The 18,120-nt window shown below is 38.1% G+C and overlaps 1 protein-coding gene across 4 annotated transcripts in view; it reads right to left on the bottom strand.

Annotated features, from left to right (window-relative positions):
- ADARB2 (adenosine deaminase RNA specific B2 (inactive)) overlaps window positions 1-18,120 on the bottom strand; it is a 475,071-nt gene that overhangs the window by 23,035 nt on the left and 433,916 nt on the right. For all 4 annotated transcript variants that reach the window (XR_004588522.3, XR_004588523.3, XM_034402119.3 and 1 more), the window contains exon 8: window positions 7,971-8,139. Coding sequence is in view for 2 of the 4 variants with exons in the window: in XM_034402119.3 (XP_034258010.1) it covers window positions 7,971-8,139 (169 nt within the window). In the remaining 2 variants the exon portion in view is untranslated. The remainder of the gene's footprint in view (window positions 1-7,970; window positions 8,140-18,120) is intronic.

Below are 18,120 nucleotides of genomic sequence, written 5' to 3'. Positions count from 1 at the left end.
GCACGGGCGCACAGAGCTGCCAAAAGGCAGGAGTGGCTCCTCAGGAGGAAGTCTCCTTGAAAGTAAGGCTTGGGGCTAATTGGCCCCACTCCCTTAGCCTATTTAAGGAAGGATGACGACTGAGGCAATTTGCAAGGAACAACTTTGTTCACTCTCCTTTGCGTCCTGATCTTAGTTCTCTTAGCAGTTTCCTGCAAATTGCTTCTGGGCTTTCTGCCAACCAGAAAGATAATAAGATTACGATTATTTGGATTCTTGTAGGCTGTTAAGAAAGTTAATTAACAGCCTTTATTTGAAAAAGACTGATTTAATTTAGTAAACTAAGGTTTGTACAGACTTTGTGTGTGCTGCGTTCTTTGGGGTCTGTAGCTGGGGCAGAATACTATAAGTTCAGAGTTGAGGAACTTCCTGACTGTGTGAATCAGATGTGGTTCTAAGATCTATCACTTTTGCCAAAATGTCAAACATTACACACATGCATACAAAAAGGTTGAAACAGCTTTTGTCATTTGACTCACTTTTCCTTCCCAATGGACACCACTGGACTACTTTGCCACATTAAGTGGTGAGTTCTCCTTTACTGTGGTCTTCAAACAGAAGCTAGATGTTCTAGTAGATCCTGCACTGAGCAAAGGTTTAGAGTAGGTGACCTGTGAGCCACTTCCAATTCTATGAGCCTACAAAGAAATCTGTTACGCAGGAGGAAAGATGGACTGGCTGTGGCCATCCGCAGCAAATCTAATGAGCATGGTGGTAAAGCTCTGTAATTTACGGTCCCGGAGAGTCAATTATCAAAGCTTCCTCTTATATTTCACACAATAAGGATAGCTCTTCATGGTAGTCTTGAACTTTCCAGGACACCTGGTGCTTTTCTCATTATATCATGCCTTGGCTATTATGCTTTGGAAACAAGAGCTACTGCAATGGTGTTTGATCAGTATTTTAGCAGTGGGGGTAACTCGACTTTTTGTATCTGATAGTGAAAGACACTATCAATCTCTAGTCAAATAAGATTGTACACGTTGTCTTTGGTTGGGGAGCTGGCCTTGTTAATTGATTTCTGCTCCCATTAGTTTGTAGCTCATTTTCAAAGTGCCAGATTCTAGAATTAAACCTTCCACTGCTAACAGATGAAAATCCCAACAGTCTATCACTGAAAAGACTTGTTAAAGCTTCAACTGGTTTTTTAATGCAATTTCCCCCCACCTTGTTAACAGCTTGTTTTGCTTTAATTGCTGTGTATATAAGAGCATTTCCTTTTTAACACTAATGTTTCTATAGAGGTGGCATTAATAGATAGCCGGATGTGAGTCCCTTTTTGTGAAGTGGGGTCATGGGGTGCAGATGGGCCTGACGATCACGTACCTGGCTCCCTGCCATGTGGCAATGGCCCTGCCCGAGCTGCTCAACATCATAGCCGGGGTGGCGGTTGATACCCCCAGGCTTTTGGTCATGGGGGATTTTAACCTGCCATCCATCGGTGAAACGTCTGAGGTGGCCCGGGAGTTCATGGCTTCCATGACGGCCATGGACCTGACTCAGTTAATTCATGGCCCCACTCACACGGGTGGACACACTCTGGACTTAGTTTTCATCTCTGGTCAGTGGTCGAGTGGCCTTGATATAGGGGATATAGTCATCGAACCCTTGTCATGGTCTGACCACTCACTCCTTTGACTAGACTTTCTAACCGCTACACCCCGCCACAGGGAGGCGGAACTGACTAGGTGGTTCTGCCCCAGGCACCTGATGGATCCTGATAGGTTCCAGATGGAGCTTGGGCCAATTCCTGAGACTCTGGCTCATGACTCGGCTGAGGACTTGGTGGCTACCTGGGACAGTGCGGCTGCTGGGGCCTTGGACCGTGTCGTGCCTTTGTGGCCTCTGACCCAGCACTGAACTCACCTAGCTCCTTGGTTCTCTGATGCCTGGAGAGCGGTTGGAGGACCAGCCGTTCTGAATCCGACTGAACACTGGTGAGGTCTCACATTAAGACCTACCTAGTGGCGATAAAAGCAGCAAAATCTAGCTATTTTTCCGCTCTTATTGCATCATCAGATAATCGCCCAGCCGCCCTGTTTAGGGTGACCTGCTCCCTCCTCCATCTGGAAGCATGGGATGACCCCTTGTAGGGTCGAGCTGAGGATTTTGTGCAGTATCTGTATGATAAAATCGCTCTGATTCGGGAAGGTCCGGCCTCTGACTTTCTGGATCTGGACTCCCTATGCACGGTCACTCAGGCATTCGTCACTTCCCACCTGGACTATTGCAATGCTCTCTACATGGGGCTCCCCTTGGTGTGCACCCGGAGGCTCTAGCTGGTCCAGAATGCAGCCACGTGGGGGATTATGGGAGCGATGGGGTGCTCCCATGTGATACCTCTCCTGCGCGAGATGCACTGGCTCCCGGTGGTCTTCCGGATGCGCTTCAAGGTGTTGGTGACCACCTTTAAAGCGCTCCATGGCTTAGGGCCGGGGTATCTACGAGACCGCCTTCTGCCGCAAATAGCCTCCCACCGGCCAGTACACTCACACAGAGAAGGCCTCCTCAGGGTGCTGTCCACCAGACAATGTCGGCTGGTGACCCCCACGGGGAGAGCCTTCTCTGTGGTGGCACCCACCCTCTTAAATGACCTTCCCCTAGAGATACGCATGATACCAGACCTCTGGACTTTTTGTCGGGCCCTGAAAACTCATTTATTTCACCTAGCCGGGCTGGCTTGATCCCATCCGTTTCGGTTTTAATTTGAAATTGGTTTTAATTGGGTTGTTTTAAATTGTGGGCCGAAATTATTTAATTATCTTTTAAATTGTTTTTAAAATTTTGTATGCTCTGTTTTATCTCGGCTGTTCACCGCCCTGAGTCCTGCTGCAGAAGGGCAGTATACAAATCAAATCAAATCAATAAATCAAATAAAAAATAATTAAGATTGGGAGTGTCCCAGAAAAAAAAAAATGAAGGAAATACTTGGGTATCCTGAAATCTATTACATCCATAAATTATTTTGCTAAGGTATTTTAAGATATCAAGTGCCAAATATATTTTGTTTTCAAGGAAATAAAAATAAAGTTGAGGTCAGGTAGCTGTTTAAGATGTTACTGTGGCTAGCCATTTGAATTTGTTCAATATACAATAGGAATTACAATTCCATTTTCACTTCCAGGCAGCTCCTGTAGGTCAAATCATACTGCCTTTGGAGAAATATAAAAGCCAAAGTAACTGCTGGCTGTTATGATGCCTACCATTGCCCCTAAAGTTGGATACAACTGGACAGGGAAATGTTTACCTTTATTTTACCTGTGTTATGAGTTACATGCAGTCTTACTATGATCTAGAGCAGTGATGGCTAACCTTCTTGCTGTCGCGTGCCAAAAGTGGGGGAAGCATTGGGGGGGGTCACATGTGTGTATGCCCACACCCATAATTCAATGCACCCCATCCACCCCCGCGCATGTGTGTGCAACCCCCCCGCACTCTCCCGCTTTTGGCATGTGATGGCACAATAGGCTCGGTACGCCCATTTTTCACCCTCCCCATACTCCAGAGGCTTTCTTGGAGCCTGGGGAGGGCGAAAACGGCCTTCCCCAGCCCCCGGAGGGCCTCTGGAGACCGGAAATTGCCTGCTCCCCAACTTCCAGTGGGACTGGAAGGCCGGTTTTTTTGCCCTCCCCAGGCTTCAGAGCCTTTCTAGGAGCCTGCGGAAGGCAAAAACGGCCTTCCCCCACCACCCGGAGGCCGGAAACAGCCCGTTTCCCAATTTCCAGTGGGCATAGAAGGCCCAAAAATCAGCTGGCAGAGCTGACGTAAGGCAATGCTTGCGTGCCCACAGATATGACTCCATGTGCCACCTATGGCACACGTGTCATAGGTTCGCCATCACGGATCTAGAGCAAGAAACTCTTGGCAATTTAAAAGACTAATACTCCTAGATAAACTATAGGCTCTTGAATATGAGATTGAAGATGGCCAAGAACTCCCTTGCCATGACAGAGTAGCCATCTCAGATTCCAGAGGCCGGGCTGTATTTTAAAATCTAGAATGCTATCACAAGATAACACATTTACAGATCTTCAAAATCCTATAATGCTGCCTAGTTCTTTGAATGATAATCAGATTGATGAAACTGCTTTCTTGCTTCCATATCTTGTAAGTACAGAAAAATGATAACAGCTGTTAGATAAATTATTAACTGTGCATTATTCACCAGGCTTCAGTAATTCTTTCTAATCTATTAGAAAAATACTATTTTGATTCTCGGTGTACGTCAGGCAAATAGGTTGCTTTAAAGCAAGTATGATTGATGATCTCAATGGGGAATATTCTTCATATCTCTAAAAAGTAAATAGAATGAAAGATTCAATTGTCAATAAATTTATTTAGGCAAATGGGAATATTTAGATTGTTACAGCCTATAAAGAAACAACTAGTATATATTCACACAAAAAGAAACTGAAATACCTCCTTGCCAGCAATCAACACCTATCTAAACAGATGCCAGCAGATTAATACCAGACAAACAATCAAGCAGTAAATAATATCCAATCAAGCAACTACCAACTCAGACAAACAATCAAACAGTAAACAACAGTCTAATTAAGGAACTAGTATGATCCCTCCCACCAACACTGACAGGGCAAGCCACTTGTATATAAACAAAGAACATACTGTATTTCATTCTAGCATTGATGATGTCACTTAGTTGGGTATGAAACATCTCCAAAAAAAAGCTAGCAAGCTTGGAAAGTACAATGATGCCAGAGACATTTATTTATCAAATTTAGAAGGCTGCTCAAGTCTACAAAGATTCTGGCCAATGCACAACATTAAAAACAGCAGGAAGCAATATAACAAAGACATATTTTGGGTAACCATCCCTTCATGTTCTCTACTGATTTTACAGTGAGCTGTCATTAAAATACATTCTTAATATTTTTGAAGTTTTTCAGCTGAGTATGCATCCATAACCAACATTCATATATGGTTAGTGTATTTGTTCCCCTGTGCACATACATTTCTTCACATTTCACCTCTGACAGTTTCTAAATGTAGACATTATTTTGGCTGCATACTGATGGGGGACATATTTGTTAGTTCTTCGTTTAATATTACACTAACACTTTAGCTAACTTTGGCTGTTCTAATAAAACTCAGAAGATGGTAGTCTTGCATTTCATGGTCAGTTCTTTAGATGGTGTTAAATTTAATAATTTCCAGTCAATAGGGCTGATGGACAGAATCCTGAAAAAAATGTTGTGATTTATACAAACTGAAGAGAAACCACAATATGAGAGCAACTTCAGCTGTATGTCATTTCTTCTCTGATTTTAACAGCTGTAGAACTGACTAAAAAATCCCATGGTACGATTATATTAATATGTAATTAATTAATAAATATATAAACCATTAGAAGCTGCCGGGTTGTCTTTTGATCCTGGAATCAAGCATGATAATATATCACAGTATTTTGCAGCAGTCTGTAGAAGAAGTTCAAGTTCTCATCTGATTTTCATTAGTTGAAGAAAATGCAGCTTTATATAGTCAGTACTGAAATTGACTTTTTCATCAATATTAAAATATAATCTGATTCTTGAGTTGATATTTAATTTATTATGTATTGACACAGAGAAAAACAGAGACAGCAACATTTCGTCAGGGAAGCCATAATTGATTTAGTTGTCCTCTTCATCCTGAAATCTCATATTAGAAGTTGGGTTGTGTTCAGAAGCAGTGAGGGAATAGCACAAGAAGCTTCTCCCTTACCTCTCTGATTAAATGTTAGAGAAAATGTTGATCTAATGCCATTATTTTGAGATTGTTTCATTACCCATGTAGTCCATTATTTTGATGTAGTGTCATTAGAATCCTGCATAATTGTTAGAGTTGGATCAATTAGATGAAGACACATCCTGATTGGGCAATACCACTGATTTTAAACAGATTATTATTTTGTAAACTTTTGCAAACTTTTAAAGTAAACATTTTTGTGCTGCTTACCGCAAAATAACATTCATTTTTTTTCGGTAATGCGTCACTGCTCTCTTCTGCACAGAACTTAATGCATGTGTCTTTAGTTGGGGGTGTTACTTGGAACCCAGACAGCATGTACATAAGTTAATGTACACCCAAATTGTTAATTTAGCCCTATCTAGATGAAACCTAATATAGGAAATAAAAAAGGAAACTTTCCTCCACTGAAGTAGTGGAGTACCATTCATTGGCTCTCATCACCTTATTGTAAATTGTATAATTGTAGAAAATGTATAAATAAAAATTAGTAACATATACATGTGTGTGATTGATTATTTATTTATATATTTTTAGACTTTTTATCTTGCCCTTATTATTTTTATAAATAATTCAAGGCAGCAAGCATACCTAATTTCTAGTGTTAAATTTATGTTTTACCGGCAAAGAAATAAAGGGAGACTAGTATAGATTTATTTTAAGCTATTTAGCTCTCATCAGCTAACCATACCCTAGTCAGTAAAACATAAATTTAACACAAAAATAATTTGTTGCGAAAGCAACTGCCTGCGAAGGCCCCTGGATTGGGGCTGAAAGGCAAAAACGGAAGCAGTATGCTCTGTCCCATAATTTGTTAAACCAGGTTCCCCTGATAGACTGAAGGGGGAAAAAACCAGTTTACCTAATTTCAATTTTCTCCACAACTCTGTGAGGTGAATTGGGCCAAAAGACAGAGTCTGGCCCATAGTTATCCAGTTGGCTTTCATGCCTAAGCAGGACTAGAACTCACAATTGCCTAGTGATTGGCCCAAAGTCACCCAGCCAGCATTCATGTCTTTACATTATTGTCAAAGAACCATATATTCCAAGATGTCATTTGTTAGTTGGGTGCTATTTTTGTGGCCTGTTATTTTAGAATTAATGTCATCTGAAGAAACATGTAAGTATCCGATATTGTGCTGAAACCAGAAGGAGCGTTTAGAGTAGCTGAAACATAATTTTGCAAAATTCAAATTTAATTTTTTTCTTCGGACTTTTTCTTTGGACTAATACTGGTTGTATTGCTCAGCATAAGAAACGCATTACTTAGATAAGCAAGAAATGTTTATAACAAACAAATATTTAGGTAGACAACAGCTCTTTTATATAGCTGTGATTTATAATAGTAATAGCAATAGCACTTAGACTTATATGCCGCTTTACAGTGCTTTACAGCCCTCTCTAAGCAGTTCACAGAGTCAGCATATTGCCCCTAACAATTTGGGTCCTCATTATATTCACCTCGGAAGGATGGAAGGCTGAGTCAACCTTGAGCCTGGTGAGAATCAATCTGCAAAATGGCAGGTAGCTGCCAGTCAGCAGAAGTAGCCTGCAGTACTGCATTCTAACCACTGCGCCACCATGGCTCATGGGTAGAATGTTTTGTTTCATTAAAACTTTTTGTTGTTGTTTTTTTCTCATCAGGATCCAAACAGACAGTTAGGGGAGGGGTGAGTTTACCTCCTACCTCTTGGCCTGGATAGATGATCTTCCTCTGTTTCAGTATAGATTTATTGTAGTTTAACACAGTTTCTCAGTTACAGCTATAAGGTCATCTAATTCTGAGAAACTTCTTTGGGGGAGTTGATGGCAAGTGTTCAATATTTCTGTACTGGCTCCGTCGCAGGCACATACTGTTGGGTGCATTCTATAACACACATCAGAAATGTCTACAGTGCAAAAGGACTACACAACTAGTGTCACTGATTCCTTGGTTGGTAATTCAGAATATAAAAAATTAAGATGAGTCTGAAAAGTCACCTAATCACAGGTGATCTATCATCTAAAGAAAGCATACATTATTGACATGTAAACCTATGAAAAGCATGTTAGTCCTGATGCAATTGCTATAATAACACTATATATGTGTGTGCGGGTGAACACTAAAGAAGTTCCTTAGGATTTATTAAATTAATATCATTTCCACGCTCATTGCTTCCTGCTGTTCAGTTTCATTAAAATATTACCTGGCAATTTTGTCTGTGCAAGACATTGTGATTAGCTGTTCCCCCAGTAACACGCCATCCCATGTCTGAATTCCATTGGTACATCGAGCTGGAATGGTTCCTTCTCCAGATTCAATCTTCGTTCGAAGATGCCCACGATACTTTCTTACTATGTGCTTAACGCTATTCACTAGGTTAAAAAGAAAAAAAAGAAAACAGTGCAGTGAGAAAGTAACAACAGAATTCTCATTTGCATTTTATTTCCTAAAATCTCCAAATGTAAGCAGGTACAAAAGACAATTGTGTCCCTTAACCACCATACACGGTGTTTCAACTTGTGTACTGAAGCTCTCATTCTTTGAACATCTGCCTGATAGTAAATCCAACTAAAGATAGAAGACTGGTTTCTGAATAAGTGTTGTGTTGATAAAGCCAAAATCTCTCTTCACCTCCCACTTTTATTTCAAATCTCTGCGATGCTCACAGGAAGATAATGTCAGATAACCACAGTATCCAGCAGACTATTATGAGAAGTGCCATTCCTTGACAATCCATCTTTCTGGGACACCAGCAATAGGACTTTCTTACGAAAGCATTAGCATATTCAAATGAGGAGAAATATAACTGTATTAACCTTTTATCTGCATCAGATAAAATTCATCTGCACCAGCTTAATTTATAGAACATCTTCAAAAGCTATCCTAAACTCATAGAATGGTATTCTAAGGATGCAATCCTGAATACATTTTCATGGAAGAAATTCCCACTGCATTAAACTGGATTCATGAAGTTGTGTCATTAAAAAAAAAGAAACAAAACCCCCCCAAAGGGTTGGAAAATCATGAATTTTGTCAAAGCATTGAGCAAAAAAGTGGTTGTTATTGAATTTATCCCTCGGCTATATTGCTGTCTTTCTTCTATCCCTCCCCCCTTTCTTCTATCCAACTTTTGGCTTTGTTATAGTGTATTTTTAAGGACATGGCAGCAAGAATTGAAGTAATTGATTGACTCTGAATGATGCCAATGAACGATTTACAAGAGAAAAAAAAAGGTAATGGGAAAAAATAAATTGCTTTAGTAACCTGGGATTATTAAGAACAAATTCATGTGGAACAGTCAAGTCAATTCAGTTCTGTTAACTTCTCTGTCAGCTCAGATCTGGTCATCAACTTCTTCTGTAGTTAAGGATTAGCAAATGCTATTTGCAATTTAATTACTAAGCACAAATCAATTTTTACATACAAAATGCATCATTGTAGTCTGTTATATTATTCATACTTTTAATACAAGGTAGCATACCGTTATTTGTGTTTTATAGAAGAACATTTTAGATGATGGTCGCAGTCTAATAAAAATCCCTGTGCCTTAAGCCCTAAGGGAATTGGGGAAAGACCTTTTAATTGGAAGAACCCATAAAAATATCTTCAATTCCCAGCAAAATAATGCCATGAGCTTGAGTAGTGGATCTCCATCTGCCAAGAAAGCCATAGATGGTGATCAACTTGTTCTATCCTGATCTCTTAATTCTTTGTATTGTGTAGTTGTCTTTTTTGAATTCTTATGACTGGAAGCCCAAATATTCCTGTCTGGGAGTTATGTTCAGGAAAATAGAGATCATATATTTCCAGGTTTAGAAAAATTAGGGCTAGCATTAGTTTTATACCTGGAAGTATAAGATCACCCTTTACCTTCCTTGGTCTCAAGCAAGTTCATCACTGTCAAGTTTACACTGTTGTAAAAATTATTTTGAGACAAGGCAAGACATCTTTTGCTTGGGACCTCTGTAGGTAATACAAAAGGTCTCTACAGGTCTTCCACATTACCTTCCCGCACATACCTGAGTTGTGAAAATCTGAACTGACTGAGCTGGAAAATGATCAGATGTTTCAATAGCTTGCTTAATTTTCTGTTTGTTTTGTCCTTATCAACACACACCCAGAATATAGGCCTTCAAGCTATTTTCCTCTTTATCACACTGAACTACTTTTCAAATTTCAGATCTCAGATTGTTACCTGGACCCAGCCTTCAATTCTGTATTTCAAAGCTTGAAGAGCAGAAATTGTAGAAAGGGCAGAAGTGAGCGTGCAGAAAAAAAAGACACTGTCTGAAAATACCAGCAATTCTGGAACCAATTGCACATACTGTAATTTACATGACTTTGATTATACTAAGTAAATGTTAGCTGCCAAGAATCAAAGCCCGACTAGAGGTACATTGACAATCATAATTGCCAAATGCAAACTTGATTCAGACATACTTTTGTCAGACATTTTTCGAATTTACTCCTATTTTAGGCCTATTCAGAAATATCTGAATCGTCCATTTTCATACTTCATATTCATTCACTTTCATAAAAAGCTATGTGGTTGAAAAGAATCCAATATTTTTTCGGCTCTAAACCTGTCCTGCGGCTCCTGTTTAAGATGAAAGATGGCACTTTTTCAGGTGCAATCAAGAAATCTGATTCTCAGCACCACCATAACAAACAAAGAATTAAAACAAATACGGAAAGCCTAAAAGATATTATTAACATCTTTGCATAATCTTATCTCAAAATTTCACTATCTCATACAAAAATGGGGAAATCTCTTAAGAGAAAGCAAAAAATATTGTGGGATGTCATAATCTTGCAAAGTCCATCATTTTTTAATTAAAATGTTAAAAAAGGTTATTTCATTTTGGGAGTTTATAGATGCAACTTTAGCATCCAGCCCTGCTGCCAAGCCCTTCGACATCATTTCATACAAATATTAGAGATGAGAGCCCTTGGGAATTACAATTGTTTTTGCAGCTGGGAAAACTTGGCTGCATTTGAAAGGCTTCTGACTTGGGATCTTGATACACAAGTCTTAAGCATTACTTACAGGTAAGAAGCAGTGGTGGGATTCAGCCAGTTCGCACCACTTCAGGAAAACCGGTTGTTAACTTTCTGAGCCGTTTGGCAAACTGGTTATTGGAAGAAATCATTAGGGCAGAGAACTGGTTGTTAAATTACTTGAATCCCAACACTGATAAGAAACAATGCTTGAACTGGAGATACGGAATCTTAAGCAAAGTTTTTGATTTTCAGAACTTTTGAAGCTGAAAAATGATTGGGTAAATGTACACTCTTGCCTGAAAACGTACAGATATATAACATGTAGAACTTACATGCTCTGCATGTAATGACTAGGAGGTCATCCTCAAGTCCACCTAGTTGCAGCACAAAGACCCCTCCCTAATTTTTAAAGAGGGCTTATCTTTATGAAGACACCTTCATCTCATCACTCATCCAGCACAGAGGCAGCTGTCTTCAGTTTTTATATTTCTTCCCTTTTTCTGGCAGGTATCTTGCTCTACTAATGACCTGTAGCACGTCATTGGTGAGGATGAGTCAGGATCTGGGTTCTATCCTTCTCCTACTCTCCACTTGGAATTGGTCAACTCTCCACAACCAGCTCGCCACGGCCAATTTGCCACAGCCAACTCACCATGGCCAACTTATTGTGGGACTATTTGCCAAATCACTGCAGGATAACTCGCCGCAAGATAATTTAACAAAAACTACTTTAACTTTTGTCATTTACATTTCATTCTGTCCTTCCTTTTGCATCCCCTTTTTCAATGATTCTATTCCACCATTTCTTTGATATTAGTGTAACTCTTGTCCTGCAGTGATTTGTCCCATGGCGAGTTGGCCATGATGATTTGTCCCATGGTGAGTTGACCATGGCAGGTTGGCCATGGCCATACTCTCACTTGAAGTTGCTGCAGGCAGGGCTTCCTTGGAGCACTGAATTCCATGCTAGTTTGGCTTGGACTGCAAGGAGGAATCTGCCCCTTTGCAGCTTTGAAAGAGCACAAGATCAGTTTCTTAAGCCCAGATTGAATGCTCTTTGGGAAGGTTGCTAGCCCTAGATTTAAAAAAAACCACAATCTTATGTAGTGAAGGTACTAGCTCAAAGGATCAACTTAAACTGGAAAGAGATCTTGGTTCTGTCAGTTGTGTGCTACTGGTGTAATGCATACTGTGTACTGGAATAGGAAACATTGGATTCAGAAATGTACAGGGACCCTGATTTGGTTAGAATTGTGGGAAAAATGGAGGAGATAGGTGGATTTCACTACCTGTCCCCTTTCCTCCATAATTCAAGGCAGTTCAAATTATTGAGATTCTGCAGCAGTCGAACCAATACAAAGCTGGTTTGGATAGGAGTAAATAACTCAGCAGAACTGCAGACATGCACCAAAAACATGTGCTAAATAACCCAATTCTGACCAATAGACCATTTGCACTTAATGGGAGCTCCATTTCTTTTGGAATAATTATTTTGAGGGAGTTTGTTCCAAAAGATATTTTTCAGAGATGTCTGGAGCTTTATCATTGCTGCCTAGTCAGAAGTTCTCATCTCCCCATGCTTGTTTCTGCAAAAAAATGGTGAGATTGATTTGGACCTCAATAGATCCTAAATCTTTGTGATTTTTTCGTGATTTATTATCCCTCTTAATTATCTTCACTAATGGTGGGTGGTGGGGAGAGGAAGAAAAAAAGGAGGGAGAAGCAGAGAAAAGGCAGCCAAAGATATGACTTCATCCGAAACCAGGTGTTAGTCTGACCTAAGCATTAGAGAGGACCAATTTAAAAATCATTTGGTATAAGTTTATGGTGTGTGCCTGACTAGACCTTCAATGTGTAAATCACTGCTTGGAGTTTCAGAGAAAGAGGAAGAGACAAAGAAAAAGTGCCAAATTACTAATATCAGCGAAATACTTTAAATGTATAGAGAAAAAATGCAGTACACAGTCAGTTCAATTATTTCTGTAATAATCTGCAACGAGTCAGCCTTTTTTTTTTTTTATCATGACAGACAATGCATTTTTAGTAAAAGGAAAATTAAAAAACTTCCTGGTTAAAAAAAAATGCTGGAAATGAATGGTGATTAAACAGAATCATATGAGTAAAAACCTGTCTGAAATTCACATGTGGCTGACTCAGAAGTTCATTTTCTCTTTCTCACTTCACTGCATCTTGCCTTTTCCCCCCCTCTGTCAAGGGGGTGAGGAGGGGGAGAAGCTATCTTTCATTTTACCCCTTATATACTGGCCTCTGAGTTTATCACCACAATTTATAAAGAATTGGAAGGATGCGTCATGACCACAGCAAGTTCAAATAGCAATAAAATATGCTATAAGAAGATTTCAGTGCATTCTTTGGTTGATTCATTGGGGGAGACCACATTTTAATACATAAGTTTCAAGTTATTTTTAAAAGCTTATTTTGAGATTCTTCAGAGTTATATTACTGCAATACAGAATAAAAGGCAGTGGAGTGATGATTCTGCTGCAGCAAATCATCCAAATCATCCTGTAATACTGTAAAGATTAAAGAATATGTTCTGGAATATCTTAATAAACAATTCATGCATTAGTTCAAGATATCTGGTGAGATTGGATCAGGAAAGTTGTGGCAAGGAACCTGTTGGAGATTGTTTCAGATCAGAGTAGGATTTCAATCCTGCAACTGTGACTGCCATCTTGACTTTTTCTTTACCGTCTCTTCACATGGAGGATCCTGATTTCAGATGTATTTTTTGACTTGTTTACTGCAAATGCCCATGTTGTTTATTAAGTAAAGCACACGGGGCTCATGAGAATTATGGCTTAGAGGAAGTCAGTTCAGAAAGCCAAAGAATGATCAAGCTCAAATTGGACAACTCACCATGGCCAACCCAAAAGGTGCTTTTTCAACTGGACTTTCTGGTTTTTCTTTGAAGACGTTTTACTTCTCATCCAAGAAGCGTCTTCTGCTCTGAGCACCTTTGGGACAACCATGACCTGGATGGTTGACTTGGATGACTGAGAATCTCCATAGTCACCATGGCCAAATTGCCGTGGCCAGTTTGCCACAGCCAAATTGCCACGGGACAACTCGCTGTTGGATTCAATTAATTCCTTTTATTTTTGTTGATCACATTTTTGTCAAAATTATTTTATCTCTTGTATCAAAGGAAATTATTCCTATTTTGAAATACTTAATAAAAGGAGCTAATTCTGCATTAGCAGAATCCTGTAGCGAGTTGGCTATGGTGAATTATCATAGATTAGTCAAGCTACAACTGCCTCCTATTAATTCCGGCTAAAATTCTAGGATATTCTTGATGCAATTTGATTCCAGAACAGCTAGAGTCCTAGTTGTAATTTTTTTCAGGATCCAGGAGTCAACTTTCAATTCAGAGCTTTTTAATCTTTTTGTCTGCCCTGGACCTCTTTGAATATCTGGCGCAATCTATGGACTCCCTTCCCTGAAAGATGTATTTCAATGCAGAAAATAAAATACACGGATATAGATTATATTACAGAGGAAACCAATTCTGCTGAAATATAATTATCAGAATATTATCACTTCAATTGTCATACATTGAGGATAAAGCTTGCTCACAACCACTAGCTCTCTCTCATAACGCCAGCAAATAATCATGGAGCACAAATCCACTGAAATGCTAGTTCTGTATAGCCAAACATTACTTCAAAAATATGCATAACTATGCAGCTTTCATCTGTGAGACAGCAATCCATACAATTGTGATATATTAAAACAAGGTTTGGTTTTTTTTGTTAAAAAGCCTGGATTTTTTAAAAATCAGGATAGCTCATGAAAAGAACCTTATTGTACAAGGCTGATGATTTGAATTTTACCTGTCTCATACTCTGCAGCATGAACACACTCAGGTTCTGAGTGATAGAGCTAATGTACTTTTTCTAGTTATGCTATAGTTTTTGATGTTGGCTCTGTATCCTCCCCAGGCAACAACTGAGACAACTTAAAAAACTTTTAGCTGCTTCACTTTTTAAGTAGCGTTCTTGCTGTTTTCCCAATTGAAGTTTTGTGGTGGACATGATCTAGAGCTCTTGGTGAAGAATGTAATTGATGTGAACAGAGACTAGGATCTGTCCAGCTTCTATTAGCCAATATAACAGCTAACCTTAGACTAATATAGGCCTGCTTCATTACTTCTGATTGTTGAACAATGTCCTGCATGATCATTTACAGGCAGAAGATGTCAACTGGCTTCTACAGATGCAATTGTCTATATAATACTAGATAGCACTTTTCAACTTGCAAGATCTGGGACAGGCTCCTTATATACAAAAGTTTAGCACTCTGTTGAAACTGTGCTAGATCTATGTTTGGAAAACAGGAGGTAGTGCTGGTTCATTTTCGCTCTTTTTATCCAACCAAGCATGCTGCCAGGAGGAAGCACCAGGCTCTCTTGCCAAAGATTTAATAGCTTCAAGATGGTTATAAAATTAGGCCAAGAGCTGCTATGCAACCATTTGGCCAATGTCTGTGGACATTTGCAGTCCCGAGAACCTAAATCAGCCTCTACAAAAACAAGGCACTGCAAACTTTTGATATGGTCATTTCAAAAGATAAAGCAGAGCATTATTAAATGTAGAATATTTTTTCTTTAAGTGAGTATCTATCCCCCTTCCTTTTTCTCCCATCCTTGATATAAAAGGAAAAAAAATGTTATTTGTCACAAGGAAAATGGCAAAAATGGCCCAATATTTTCATCCTCCTTGATTTTTCTCTTTGGGGGTAAAACAACATTTCTGTTTTTCTTTCTGTCTTTAGGTTTGAATGTTGATGTAGAAATAATGCAAATTAATCAGAGGAATCAAAATTCTGCACAGGTGGCTTGCTTAGAGATACCAATCAAAACAAGCACAGCTTCAAGGTTTCAAGAGTATTATTTTTAATTACTAATTGCACAGTTCATCTATAATTAACACTTCAGACCCACCATTTTGAAAATGCTGCAGGCCCCATAGGGGAAAGCATGGACACCTGAGGAGAAAATGCTCACAGAATGAAAAAAAACAAAAAAACAAAAACCAGTGTAATGGAAAAATGAAGAGCTGGCAAATAAAATAAAAGCTACAAAGCAAAACTTCTTTGAAAATGCAAACAAACCAGGATGGTGGTTAGCATATAGAATGAAAAAAGAGAAAGAAAGGAAGTTAATAAGTCAACTAGTTGACCAAGATGGAAATGTATGTTATAAAAAATGAGGAAAAAAAAAAGAATAATTGAGAAATATTATAATGGACTGTATCAACAAGAGATAGTTGTAGAGGAAAAGATAGAACAATATTTAGAAAAAGCGGAAATACTTAAGATTCTGAATTTTTTAAAAAAAAATGTTAGAAGGCAGAATATCAGTGATGGAATTAATGGAGGGAATTAAAAGACAAAAGAATGGGAAAACACTAGGTCCGGATGGGTTACCAGCAGAGGTATATAAAATGTTACAAGATGTATTAAGCAACTTGATGCTGCAGGTATTTAATGAATTACTACTAAAAAATAAGATTCTGGACTCATGGATGGAAGCATATATAACTTTGATACCAAAAGAAGAGGCAGATTTATAACAAGTAAAGAATTTTTTTTTTTTACCAAAAAGACAAATTAAAGACAATATGCGGATTATATTAAACACATTAGAATACTATGAAGCACATCCAGAGAAGCAAATAGTGTTGTTGTTTTTAGACTCACAGAAAGCATTTGATAATGTGAATTGGCAATTTATGGTAACACAGTTAAAAATGATGGACTTTGGGGATAGATTCATAAATATGATTAAAACTATATATATAAAGACCAATCGGCAAAAGTGATTGTAAATGGCGAAATGACAAGAAAAATGGATATTGGAAAAGGAACAAGACAAGGATGCCCGTTATCTCTGTTGTTATTTATATTGATATTAGAGATTTTAAATAGAAAAGTGAGACAGTATAAGGAAATGATAATGAAAATCAAAAAAGAGGAGTACAAATTGCAAGCATTTGCGGATGATTTGGTGTTTATTATGGAAGATCCAATAGAGACAGCGCCAAAATTGCTCGAGCAATTAGAAGAATATGGAGAAGAAGCACGATTGAAAATTAATAAGGATAAGACAAAAATATTAGTAAAAAATATGAGAGAAAAGAAAAAAAGGAAATAATGGAAAAACTGGACATTCAAATAGTGAAGAAAGTAAAATATTTGGGCATTCATTTAATGCCAAGATGTGTAAATATTAAGGAAGATAATTATTATAAGTTGAAAAAACAAATTGAAATAGGTTTGGAGAAATCTGCAACTGTCATTAATGGGAAGAATAGCATTAATAAAAATGAACATAATGCCAAAACTGTTATTTCTGTTTCAAATGATACCAATAAAACTGGAGAAAAAATATTTTGAAAATTTGAAGAGAAAAATATGGAAATATAAATGGCAAGGGAGAATTAATATAAAAATGCTACAAGATGCAAGAATTAAAGGTGGGTTTAGACTACCGAACTGGGAACTACATTACAAGCAGCAGTATTAACATGGATTAAAGAATGGATTTTATTGAGAAATGTAAGAATATTGACATTGGAGGGACATGATTTACAACTAGGTTGGCATGCTTTCCTATGGTACAGGAAACAAAGGATACATGGATATATCCAGAGACATTATGTAAGAAATAGTTTGTTATTAGTGTAGGAGAGAGTGAAAGAAAAAAACTATTTGGAAATACCAATGTGGCTTTCAACAATAGAACCCTTGACAAATCCAAGTATTGTGAATTTGGGGAATATTATTAGATATAAAGGTATTTTAACAGAACAGGGAGAATTGAAACAAAAGCAAGACTTAGAGAAGCACAGGATTGAAATAGATTGGTATACGAGAGTGCAAATACAATCAAGATTTGAAATGGATCGCAGACAGTACAGTTTTAATCTGGGGAAATCAGAATTGGATGAGATATTGACAGGAACAGATGAAGAAGTGATTAAGAAACTATATAATTATTTGTTGTTAGATTAGAAGATGAAGAAGTAAAAGAAACAATGATAGCATGGGCAAAAATTTTTGGCTATACAATTGAATTGGAGAAATGGCAACGATTATGGGAGAGAAATTATAAATTAACAATGGCAACAGCATATAAAGAAAATTTGTATAAGATGTTTTATAGATGGCATATGCCACCAGAAAGACTAGCTAAAATGTTTAAAGATAAATCACCTAAATGTTGGAAATGTCATCAATTGCCGAGATCTTTTTATCATATGTGGTAGATGTATAAGAGGCAAAGAATTATTGGGTTAAAATATAAACATGGCTAGAGGGAATGTTAC

This window comes from Pantherophis guttatus, chromosome 4 (genome assembly GCF_059756535.1).
Source record: "Pantherophis guttatus breed Tessera chromosome 4, ASM5975653v1, whole genome shotgun sequence".
NCBI classification, from domain to species: Eukaryota; Metazoa; Chordata; class Lepidosauria; order Squamata; family Colubridae; genus Pantherophis; species Pantherophis guttatus.
The sequence above is the reverse complement of the archived record's forward strand: the minus strand, read 5'-3'. Positions and strand labels throughout refer to the sequence as shown.